Genomic DNA, 12,449 nt, shown 5'->3' with positions numbered 1-12,449 from the left:
GACTTTGCTCGTCAAAAGGTCGCAAATGGGGATCACACGATCCCCGGGCACTGCAACCATCATAAATATGAATCGGTTGCCAAGCGTCTGAATTTTAATCGCCTGACCACAGGAATGCGGCAACCGTCGTGAGTGTGAAAAAACGGTCCTACATCCCGTTTTTCTGGGCCATCGTAACTTCGACTGGTCACTCAACAAACGGTCGTAAATCGAAGACTACCTGCAATCCCGAGACCGATCCACCAGCTCCCGGATCCAGCCGTCTGTCAGGTTTCCGAAAGATGCCCTAATTAACTTATGAGCCTCAAGCCAAGTTTCAAAAGAAACCCAGTCATTTAATTAGGAACAACATCTTGGCAATACTCACGGGGAGTCAGATCTGGCCTCACCTAAGTTACAGCTGAACTTTGGCCCTGTTTCCCCCCTCCCCTCAGTCTGTGTCATAAATCACATTACCCAACGAGGCGTTCCAGCAGGTGGTAGAATTCCACGCCTCCCAAGCCTGCCCGGTAGCAGACATGGAAATGCTTTACGAGTTGACCCAGTCGTTAAGTGTGAAAAACGGTCCCCAATCCCTTTTCCCCCCCAGTGCCGGCGTAACTTTGAACCGAATGTTTGAAGTCCAGGATGACCTAAATGTGAGAAACAGGGCTTGCTGCCCATCGTCTTGGGTTGATTTTTTTCCCCTGTGCCCCTTTTTTGCCATTCAGGCTTTCCAAGGAACGGGGAGACCTGCGAGAGTTCAAGGCCAGGTACCGGCGCCTGGAGGCTCAGCGGGCGGAGATGGTCAGCCAGTTCCAGGCCATGATGCAATCCCACTGGAACGAGGCCCTCCGGCTCTTTGCCACTGGGGGTGGCCCTTCCCTCCAGCCTTCGCCCAAACCGATGCACCAGGTCAGACCCGACATCTTCATCCCTGCCAACTGTCCCAACGGGTGAACCCCAAATCAAAGAAAGAAACACTTTTGGGGAGATTTCAATCCCCCAAAGTAAAACTTTTATCGTTTTCTTCATAGACGGTGGGTATGCGGTAAGCGTAATATATCTTGATTTCAGCAAAGTGGCGGGGAAAAAAAGAGCTGGCTGGGGAATTCTGGGAGTTGAAGTCCACATATCAGAGGTCTCCAGCCTTGGCCAATTGAAGACTTGTGGACTTCAACTCCCAGAATTCCCCAGCCAGCCACATAGGGTAACTTTCTTAATAGACGGTGGGTATGCAGTAAGCGTAATATATCTTGACTTCAGCAAAGTGGGAAATAAAAGAGCTGGCTGGGGAATTCTGGGAGTTGAAGTCCACAGGTCTTAAAGTGCTGAAGGTTGGATGTCAATGGCTTAAAACTGAATTTTCTCTCCCCCCCCCCGCCCCCCGCCTTTTCACCTTGCAGGAGTCTGAAGCAGACCCCAACCCTGAGTCGGGATTCCTGCCCCCCTCCAACCCGCACAAGAAGGTCCCGAAAGGGGAGATTCCCTGCAGCAACGCTGGCATGGGCGACTGCAAGGAGCTGGCCTGGGCCAAGGGGGGGCCGCTGCAGCCCGCCCCCCCTCCGCAGACCAAATCGCAGGGGGGCTCAGAAGGACCCGACAAAGGCCTGCGGGACTCTTCCCGGCAGTTCCTGCCCCTGGTGCCGGACATGGGGCGCCTCTCCTCCGAATTCAGCCACATCCTCAACTCCAGCCTCCTCAGCCAGCAAGGCTTCCAGCAGCTGGACCCCCAGGTGGACAATACCATGGCTGGAACAGGTGCGTGGCCTCTTCCTCTCTCTGCCTCTCTCGGTCTCTCTCTCTCTGCCTCTCTCTTTCTGTCTGTCTGTCTCTTTCTTTGCCTCTCTTTCTCTGCCTCTCTCTGTCTGTCTCTTTCTGTCTGTCTCTCTCTCTCTCTGCCTCTCTTTCTCTATGTGTGTGTCTCTCTCTGCCTCCCTCTCTCTGCCTCTCTCTCTCTGCCTCTGTGTGTGTGTGTGTGTATGTCTCTCTCTCTCTCTGCCCCCCTCTCTCTCTGTCTGTCTGCTCTCTCTCTCTCTCTCGCTCTCTGTGTGTGTCTCTCTCTGCCTGCCTGCCTGCCTATCTCTGTCTCTCTGTCTCTCTGTCTCTCTCTCTCCATCTCTCTCTCTCTGTCTCTGTCTCTCTCTCTCTCTCTCTCTCTCTCTGTCTCTCTCTGTCTCTCTCTCTCTCTCTCATTGTTTTGATGGGCAAAGGAAGAAAAGGAGGAAGGAATATTAGCTATTTTTCCTATTTTTTGTAAAAATAATATAGACAAGATACAAAGGGTTGGATAGACAGATGATAGAGAGAGATAATTGTTGGATGATGGATGAATGAATGATAAACAGATGCAAAGATGGATGGATAGAAAGAAAAAAATACAATACAATAATACAATAGTAGAGTTGGAAGGGACCTTGGAGGTCTTCTAGTCCAACCCCCTGCCTAGGCAGGAAACCCTATACCGTTTCAGACAAATAGCTATCCAACATCTTCTTAAAGACTTCCAGTGTTGGGGCATTCACAACTTCTGGAGGCAAGCTGTTCCACTGATTAATTGTTCTCACTGTCAGGAAATTCCTCCTCAGTTCTAAATTGCTTCTCTCCTTGATTAGTTTCCACCCATTGCTTCTTGTTCTACCCTCAGGTGCCCTGGAGAATAGTTTGACTCCCTCTTCTTTGTGGCAACCTCTGAGATATTGGAATAATGCTATCATGTCTCCCCTAGTCCTTCTTTCTCTTAAGCTAAACATACCCAGTTCCTGCAACCGTTCTTCATATGTTTTAGTCTCCAGTCCCCTAATCATCTTTGTTGCTCTTCTCTGCACTCTTTCTAGAGTCTCCACATCTTTTTTACATCGTGGCGACCAGAACTGATAAAAAAGATAGGCAGGCAGACAGACAAAGATAATGGTAGATGATAGGTAGGTGATAGACAGACATAATAATAGATGGATGGACGGATGTACGGATGGACAGACACATGATGGATAGATAGAGATATAGAGATAGGTAGGTAGAAAGATGATAGATATGTATATCAGTAGAGATGATGGATGCTTGAATGATGAATGGAGAGAGAGAGAGAGAGAGAGAGAGAGGCAGGCAGACAGATAGACTTTGTATCTGAAGCAAGATTGAGATCTGAGTCTTCCCTTTCCCCCCTTCTCTCTCTCTCTCTCTCTTTCTTCCTTCTTTCCTTTCTCCTTTTGATCAGGTTTGAATTTCCACCCAGAAAACTTGGCCGAACACCCTTTTGCGGATGAGAGGGACGACTCCAGCCCGGAGTTGCCAGGGAATGACAGTGAGGTCACGCAGCCCAGCACCGGGGAGAGTGCGGCGCAGGGGGCGCAGCCGGACTTAAATTACTACATGCGCTTGGTAAGGAGCCGTTGTGTAGCCTGCGGGAAAACGTGTGTGTGTGTGTGTGTGTGTGTGTGTGTGTGAGTAGGAAAGGCCAGCTTGTTGGATGTCTACCGAAGTTGTGGATCAGTGTTTCTCAAACCTTAAGCAATAGCAACTCTAAGCTATGGGGACTCCAAATCCCAGAAGGCCTTGTAAGATACGAATGCACAGGGACAGTATAGGTGGCACCTTGCTCAACAGTAGTAACTGTGAAAGGGATCTTGGAGTCCTAGTGGACAACTATTTAAATAGGAGCCAGCCGTGTGCAGCAGCTGCCAAAAAAGCCAACACAGTTCTAGGCTGCAGAACAATTAAATGAGAACAATTAATCAGTGGAACAGAAGTTGCCTCCAGAAGTTGTGAATGCCCCAACACTGGAAGTCTTTAAGAAGATGTTGGATAGCCATCTATCTGAAATGGTATAGGGTTTCCTGCCTAGACAGGGGGTTGGACTAGAAGACCTCCAAGGTCCCTTCCAACTCTACTATTGTATTGTATTGTATTGTATTGTATTGTATTGTATTGTATTATTGCATCAACAGAGGGATAGAATCAAGATCAGGTGAAGTGTTAATACCACTTTATAATGCCTTGGTAAAGCCACACTTGGAATATTTGCATTCAGTTCTGGTCGCCACGATGTAGAAAAGATGTGGAGACTCTAGAAAGAGTGCAGAGAAGAGCAACAAAGATGATTAGGGGACTGGAGACTAAAACATATGAAGAACGGTTGCAGGAACTGGGTATGTCTAGCTTAAGAGAAAGAAGGACTAGGGGAGACATGATAGCAGTCTTCCAATATCTCAGGGGTTGCCACAAAGAAGAGGGAGTCAAGCTATTCTCCAAGGCACCTGAGGGTAGAACAAGAAGCAATGGGTGGAAACTAATCAAGGAGAGAAGCAACTGAGAACTGAGGAGAAATTTCCTGACAGTGAGAACAATGAATCAGTGGAACAGAAGTTGCCTCCAGAAGTTGTGAATGCCCCAACACTGGAAGTCTTTGAGAAGATGTTGGATAGCTATTTGTCTGAAACAGTGTAGGGTTTCCTGCCTAGGCAGGGGGTTGGACTAGAAGACCTCCAAGGTCCCTTCCAACTCTGCTATTGTATTGGATTGGATTGTATACGTGGATTTCGACTCCCACAATTCCCCGGTCCGGATACACCTTTGAAGACGTGTGGGACTTCAACTCCCAGAATTCCCCAGTCAAGCTACAGCTTTAAGAAGTCCACGCATCTTAACGTTGCCCAGGCTGAGAACTAGGGATTGAATAGAACAACAGAGTTAGAAGGGGCCTTGGAGGTCTTCTAGTCCAACCCTGTGTTTAGAGTGGCTTTATGTAAAGGTGGCTTTAAAAATGGCTCAACTTTCTTATTTAAAGCAACTTTTCAAAGCTAAAAAGGGCTATTTTTTCTCCCCTAATTTCTCCTTATTTACCAAATTTCCTTTTCTTCTTCTTCTTGGTACTGATAATTGAGTGAGGTGGTGGTGGGGGGAAGCTGAAGCTTCCTTGTTTCATGTTGAACCCTTTCCCACCTGCGATCTCCACCCCACCAGCTTCTGAACCACTCCGACTTCGAAGGAGGCGCCCCGCAGCCGGAGTCGTGCGTCACCGACAGCCCGCCCCGTACCACGAATCGGACACAGGCCGGTAAGCCCCCTAGCCCAGCCTCCCTCCTCTTGGGGAAGAGTGAAAAGCGATGCGGGGATGCCCAACCTTGGCAACCTTTAAGGCCCTGTGGACTTCAACTCCCAGAATGCCTCAGCCAGCACATTACTTTCCCATTGAATTGCCCCACCCTCTAACTCCGTAATGGCCAACTTTTTTTCAGCACCGAGTGCCCACATGGGAACGTCTGTGCGTGAGCCCCAGAGACACGACCAGCTCTGAGGGCCAATGAGATATAGCAAGTCCTACAAGGACTGCTATAAATCAGTGAGCTCCGAGCCGATCTCAAACCCGTTCCTTTACAGGGTTCTGTTCTGACCCCCCTCCACGCCTGTGAATAAACTGGGCTTGGCTGTTTGCCACTGTTTAATTACTGAGATAACGAATCCTTTGGCTGAAGGCCCAGACAACTCACGTTCAATAGAGTAGCTCTGCAGCAACCCAGATAAGTCAAATGAAGCAACGCAGGTAGTCCAAACGAGCAGACACTGCTAGAATACACAGATAGATTTTCTTCACTACTGATTCGAACGGTTGTTTCCTGCAAATGTCCCCTCCCAACGCCTCACCTATAATCTCTCTTGGGAGGGCCAATCCACAACCATCTGTGCTTAACCATCTTCTGTGAGCCTGTCTACGGAGTTGCTGCTTCCGTTTCTCAGCCCTTCTCAATCTGGCATCAGGGACAAACTGCCTTTGATCCTCCCCACTGCTCCATGCCTCAGGCGTCTCCTGGTGGCCAACTCTGACTCTGGTCCCTGCTCTGAGTCTGAACCTTGCACAGGGTCCTCCACCTCGTCCAGGGCAGACTCATATGGTCTCTCGCTCTCCGAGTCCGTCAGCAGCTCAACCGGATCCTGCTGGGCCACAACAGTGTTCCTTTAACCACATCCATGATTCACAACTTCACTAACTGTCACTCTCCGTGAAGACCCGTGTAACGTTACTTTCAGTCCCTCGTTTCCAACAGTTTCAGTTCTTCCTGTTTTAAACCAATTCCTCCTCTCTCCTCTCCTCTTCCTCCTCTTTTCTTCCTCCTCTCCTCTTCCTCCTCCTCCTCCTCCTCTTCCTCTTCCCCTTTGCATACTTTGCAAAAAAACAACAACTTTTTTCACAGTTAGTAACGGTTCAACAGGATTACAAATATTTCTGGTACATTTTGAAGTCATCCCAGCTGAAAACTTTGGCTCCTATCTCTTTCTTCTGGGGCCTTCTCTCATCCACAGGATGTATTGCATCTAATACAGGGGTGTCCAAACTTGGGAACTTTAAGACTTGTGGACTTCAACTCCCAGAATTCTGCTGCCAGTATGGCTGGCTGGTGAATTCTGGGAGTTGAAGTCCACAGATCTTAAAGTTCCCAAGTTTGGACACCCCTGATCTAATAGATCAATAGGCTATATTTCTTGAGTCTCACATGGCCAATGCACATGCATGCGCCACCCACCCACCTGGGGTTCTGATTTCTGGCGCACCCATGCATGTCGGCCCCCTGGGCTTCGCATGTGCTAGAGTCCCAGAAGATTAGAAACCAGCTGGCTGGCGCGCATGCATGCGCCGGAAACCACAAGAGCGGCTGGCGACAGTGCATGTGTCCACCCAGAAGGCCGCGCGTGCCACCTCTGGCACTCGTGCTACAGGTTCCCCATCGTGGCTCTAACTCATTGATTAATTTAACGGGTTATTTCCCCCCCCCCACTTTGCCCAAATCAAGATATATTACATCTACCGCATTCCCACTATCTATTAAGAAAGCTTCCCAATTATTATTTTTTAAAGCTGCGTTTCTTCTTGTCCTATCCAGGGTGAATTCTGGGTAACCCCTCCCATGCTGGGGGATTCTGGGGGTTGAAGTCCACAAGTCTTCCAAGTGGCCCAGTTGGAAATTCCTCCTCTAGTTGTTACCCCACAACCCTTGATGACATTTGGGCCGCTTCTCCTTCTCACCTAGAGATTTCCCCCCCCCTCTCTCCCCCCCAGGGAACTTCCAGTCTTACCACGAACGGTCCACAGCCCTCTGGGATCCAGCGCAGCCCTCGTTCAGCACGATCCGCATCCAGGCGCCCAGCAGCGCCGCCGTCCAGAAAACCAAAGTCCCTCTGCCCAAATCTGGACCGGTTTGCTTGAGCCTGGAACCCGTGAGCCCCTCCAGACAGAACGTGGGTGCGTGGCTCTGTCCAAGAGGGGCCTTGAGTGTTGGGTCCAGTTGGCCACGCTTGGAGCCCCCGAATTCATTTTGTCTCTTTGCTTCTTTTTCCTCCTCTCCCATTTCCTCCTTCTCTCCTTCCTTCCCCTTCTTCTTCTTCTCCCTCATCTTTCTCTTCCTCTTTTGAGTCCTCCCTCCCTCCTTCTCTTCCTCCTCTCTCCTCCTCCTCTCTCCTCTTCCTCCTCCTCCTCTCTCCCTCTCTTCCTCCTCCTCTCTTCCTCCTCCTCTCTCCTCTCCCCTCCTTCTCCTCCTCTCTCCTCCTCCTCCTCTCTCCTTCTCATCTTCCCTTCTTTTCCTACACCCTCTCCTCTCCTTTTCCTCCTCTCCTCTTCCTCCTCCTCTCTCCTTCTCCTCCTCCTCCCTCTCCTCTCCTCTTCTCTTCCTCTTCCTCCTCTCTTCTCCTCTTCCCCCCTCCTCTCTCCTGTTCTCCTTCCCTCTTCCCTCCTCCTCCTCCTCTCTCCTTCTCCTCCTCTTCCTCCTCCTCCTCTCTCCTTCTCCTCCTTTTCGCTTCTCTTCCTCCTCCCTCTCCTCTCCCCTCCTTCTCCTCCTTCTTCCTCCTCTCTCCTCCTCCTCTCTTCCTCCTCCTCCTCCTCTCATTTCCCCTCCTTCTCCTCTCTCCTTTTCTCCTTTTCCTCCTCTCCTCCTCTTCCTCTTCCCTACTTTTCTCCTCCTCTCCCCTCCTTCTCCTCCTCTCTTCTCCTCTTCCCCCCTCCTCTCTCCTGTCCTCCTTTCCTCTTCCCTCCTCCTCTTCCTCTCCTTCTCAACCTCCTCCTCTTTTCCTCTCTCCTTCTCCTCCCTCTCCTTCCTCCCCCAGCCCACGAGGAAGGCATCCTGTCCCCCAACCACCTGGCGGCCGTCTCGCTCCTTCTGAAGCAGTACCAGGCCAAGGGGAGGCCCGTCCCCTCCACGGAAGAGCTCTATAAGTACTTGCACAGGATAGGGCAGAACGGGTAAGGGGGAAGGGGCGACCCCTCGGTGCCTCTGGGGCTCCGGGGGGGCGGAGGGAGGAGAACAGCCCCACCTTTCCCAGGGGCAGAGAGCTGTGTCCGTGTGTGTGTGTGTGTGCTCTAACGGCTCCTCCTCCTGTACTTTTGGGATTTTGGCATCCAGCCCAGAAACCAAAGGCGACGGGAACCTTTCAGCTCGCCGGAATCTGGATCCCAAATTGTCCGAATCGATGAGGAAAGAGGTAGGTGCAGTCCTCGGCTTAACGGACACCCTTTGAGCCCCAACGTTTCCTGCCGCTAAGCGAGACGCTTGCCAAGGGAGGTTCGCCCTGCTTTACGACCTTTCTTGGCCACAGCCTTGAAGCGAATCACTGCCCTTGTTAAGTTAGGAAGGCCGTTCTTAAGCCATTCTGGACTCTGCTGTTCAGAAGGGTCGCAAAAGGGAATGACGTGACACTGCGACCGTCATAAGTACGAGTCAGTCGCCAAGGGTTTGAATGTTGAATCGCGTGACCTCGGGGATGCTGCATTGGTCATAAGTGCGAAAACCATTCCTAAATCCCTTTTTCAAGTGCCGTTGTAACTTTGAACGGTCAGGAAAAAATGTTGTCAATCAGGGACTACCTGTATTCCTGGAGGAGAGACGAGCTAGAATTAGAATTGATTAGAAATAGAAATTGAATAGACTTAACGGAGTTGGAGGGGACCTTGGAGGTCCTCTAGTCCAACCTCCTGCTGAATAGAATAGAATAGGAAATAGAATAGAAAATATAGAATTAAAATAGAATAGAATAGGAAATAGAATAGAAAATATAGAATTAAAATAGAATAGAATAGGAAATAGAATAGAAAATATAGAATTAAAATAGAATAGAATAGGAAATAGAATAGAAAATATAGAATTAAAATAGAATAGAATAGAAAATAAAATATAGAAATAGGATAGGATAGGATAGAATAGAATAGAATTAGCAATAGAATAGAAACACAGAATTAGAATGGAATGGAATGGAATTAAAATAGAATAGAAATAGAATAGAAAATATACAATTAAAATAGAATAGAATATAGAATAGAAAATGAAATGAAATATAGAAATAGAATAGAATTAAAATAGAATAGAATAGAAAATAAAATATAGAAATAGGATAGGATAGAATAGGATAGAATAGAATTAGCAATAGAATAGAAATACAGAATTAGAATGGAATGGAATGGAAAAGAATAGAATAGAATAAAATAGAATAGAATAGAATAGAAAATATAAAATTGAAATAGAATAGAATAGAAAATGAAATGAAATATAGAAATAGAAGAGAATAAAATAGAAGAGAATAGAATAGACTAGGAAATAGAATAGGAAATATAGAATTAAAATAGAATAGAAAATAAAATATAGAGATAGGATAGGATAGGAATTAGTAATAGAATAGAAATATAGAATTGGAATGGAATGGAATAGAATAGAAAATATAGAATTAAAATAGAATAGAATAGAAAATGAAATGAAATATAGAAATAGAATATAATAGAATAAAATAGAAGAGAATAGAATAGAATAACAGTTGGAGGGGAGGTCCTCTAGTCCAACCCCCTGCTCAGGCTTGGGAAGACAGGAAAGGGCCCTAACCTCAAAGCAAGGCAAGAGAAGGAAATCCCGACCCAGGAATGCTTCAGTATCTCTCCTTGTTTCCTTCTCAGGGCCCTCCCAGCCGGCGAGCGGGCAGCTCAGGGCCCGGTCGCGAGAAGTCCCATGCTCCTGGGAAGACGGGGAAGAAGCTCTCTGGTTCGCTGCCCTCCCACTCGCGTAGCAGCAGCAGCAGCCGGGGAGGGAGTGTGTGGCGATAGCATTGGTGACTGGACCATTTCTCTCCATTCCCCCTCCCCCCCTTTCCCTATTTTATCCGCTGGATCGACGCAGGTGGAGGCCGGCGGCGGCTTTGCTGCCTACTGCATCTAGGAATCGAAAATACCGCCCCAAAATACGGCCGAGAACGCAAGTCCGTGTTGTTTTTAAGCCTTCGCTCTGGCAGAGTCAGAAACGGGAGCGACAGCCGCTGGATCCGTTTCCGGATAACAGAGGAAAGGCGCCGGATCCTGGCGAGACCCACTTCTCGGGATCTCTGAATCTCATCCGTCGGGATTTCTCATTCCTGAGGTCCATCGGTGCCGTCCATTTGCAGAAGGAGTCCATCCGCTTTAAGTCTCACTTTAAGACTTCTTGTAGACTTCAACTCCCAGAATTCCCCAGCCAGCTCTTTTTCCCCTCCCACTTTGCTGAAATCAAGATATATTACGTCGACCCGCATACCCGCTATTAAGAAAATTATCCCTCCCCCCCCCCACACCAAAAAAAATTGCAATAAAGGTAATTTAGCCAGATTTGTTTCTTATCCATGTTGAATTCTGGTATAATTTGCTGTCTGGGGAATTCTGGGAGTTGAAGTCCAGAAGTCTTAAATTTGCTTCAGTTTGGAGTCTTCTGTTGCCACGCCCGAGCCCAAGGAAGATGCTTTCTTAGTGTCCAATTCCAGGACGCATTTGCAACCTTCTCCGTAACCAACCTTCCGTTTCCTTCCCGGCTGATTTCAAGCGCATCCCAACCCTGGTTTGCCATGTTTACTTCTGGATGCGCCCAGTTCTAGGAACGCCCGGCTTGGCTTTTATACGTTTGCTCTTTTTTTGGCAAAAGTTCGTTATTTTTGTACAAAGGTTATTTTCTAAATAAACGGCATTTTGAGTTGTTTTTAAGCAATGGGCAACTCCCATTCCTCTTCTTTGTCTCTGGCATTCAGAGGTAGTTGTTCTGACCCCCCTTCCTCCTTCGTCCACACAGAACACGCTCCGGAACAATGCAAATGAACAAGGTTTATTTCACAGACAGACAGAACGTTCCGTGGCAGTAAACCACCACGACAAAGTTCACAACGACAAGACACGAAAGCAGCTATCCAGCTTGCTACGTTTTCCAGACCAAAACTTCTTGCAGGACTTCTTTGTTGACTGCTGCAAAGGGCGTATGCTCAGTCAACCCTTTTATAGCCTGAAGAGGAGTCTACTGATCAGCAGCTGAGAGCCCTTACCGCCGATAATTGCGCCCATGCTCCTTGCGTCTATGGGCGCGGCGATAACGGGCATCCAAGAATTCCCTGCTGATCTCTGATTCACTGTCTCGTGACTCCTCCCCACTGCTCCAAGGCATGACATCAGGAGCCCTCCTCCTCTGGCTCTCACCGCTGCTCCAGGCGCCTTCTGGTGGCCGACCAGACTCTCTGATCCCTGCTCAGAGTCGGAACCCTGTCCAGGGTCCTCCACATCCTCCTGAGCTCCTCACTCTCGGAGTCTGGTGGCAGCTGCAACGGCTCCTGCTGGGCCACAACAGGTAGTATTCAGCCGGTTCGAACTGGTTTGGCCGAATCGGTAGTGGCAACCTGCGGGTGAGCCCCCGGCCACATGACGTTCTACGCCGCCTTGTTTTGATGGCGCAACCCAAGCGCACGCTCACATTTGCGAACCAGTGGTAACCTTATGTGAATCCCATAAGGGATTGCAGTTCTTTTTCACAACGTGATTAACTTATAAGCGCGAAGGACCAAACAATTTGTGGAAAAACTAGTCGGTCAAAATTGAGGATTTTCGGGAATTTTATTTGTTGTATTTATTCATGATGAAATTGAGTTGCCGTCCGTCCTGCATCAAGACGACTCCCCAGTTAACAGCTTACAGCCTAAAAACAATAAAATCATCAGTTGTAAAATAACTCGCAAATAAAATTAAATCATGAACATCGGATGACGGTGAAGAGAGTCCGATCGGCGGGGTGAGAGATGGGATCTGTTAACTTCCTTTTAGTTCAATAGTTAACCTCCTTTCCTGGCACAGCTTTAAATCCTCAAATGTGGGAAGTCAGATCCTTGCGAGATGTCAAATTAAAACGATCCCACTCTTTTTCAGCATTTTATACATACAGCTAGTCCTCGAGTTACGGCCACAGTTGGGAACAGAATTCCCGTGGCTACGCGCTTGCCACTTGCTAAGCGAGCCGTGCAGGATTTTACGACCATTTTGGCCCTGGCTGTTAAAACGAATCGGTGTGGCCGTTAAGCAAATTCGTTGTCGACGTTAAGCAAATCCGACTTCTCCCCTTGACTTCGCCCGACGGAGGTGAGGATCGCAAGTGACGATCACGTCATCCTGGGATGCTACCTCTTGAATTTTGATCACAAAATTCTCATTCCGTGGG

General features: G+C 48.4%; 1 protein-coding gene across 2 annotated transcripts in view; it reads left to right on the top strand.

The window, feature by feature from the left end:
- The window catches only part of LOC309400817 (centrobin-like), a 34,633-nt gene extending 23,672 nt beyond the window's left edge, over window positions 1–10,961 (top strand). The window contains exons 13-20 of one of the 2 annotated variants that reach the window (XM_081969508.1): window positions 711–894; window positions 1,386–1,740; window positions 3,215–3,360; window positions 4,942–5,035; window positions 7,034–7,216; window positions 8,074–8,209; window positions 8,370–8,448; window positions 9,908–10,961. In XM_081969508.1, the coding sequence (XP_081825634.1) occupies window positions 711–894; window positions 1,386–1,740; window positions 3,215–3,360; window positions 4,942–5,035; window positions 7,034–7,216; window positions 8,074–8,209; window positions 8,370–8,448; window positions 9,908–10,054 (1,324 nt within the window). In that variant the 3' untranslated portion in view covers window positions 10,055–10,961. Of the gene's footprint in view, window positions 1–710; window positions 895–1,385; window positions 1,741–3,196; window positions 3,361–4,941; window positions 5,036–7,033; window positions 7,217–8,073; window positions 8,210–8,369; window positions 8,449–9,907 lie in introns of both variants that reach the window. The other variant, XM_081969507.1, reaches the window with a different exon arrangement.
- Window positions 10,962–12,449: the final 1,488 nt, after the last annotated feature.

Source organism: Natrix helvetica (genome assembly GCF_964273705.1).
Source record: "Natrix helvetica genome assembly, chromosome: W".
In the NCBI taxonomy this organism is placed as follows: Eukaryota; Metazoa; Chordata; class Lepidosauria; order Squamata; family Natricidae; genus Natrix; species Natrix helvetica.
The sequence above is the reverse complement of the archived record's forward strand: the minus strand, read 5'-3'. Positions and strand labels throughout refer to the sequence as shown.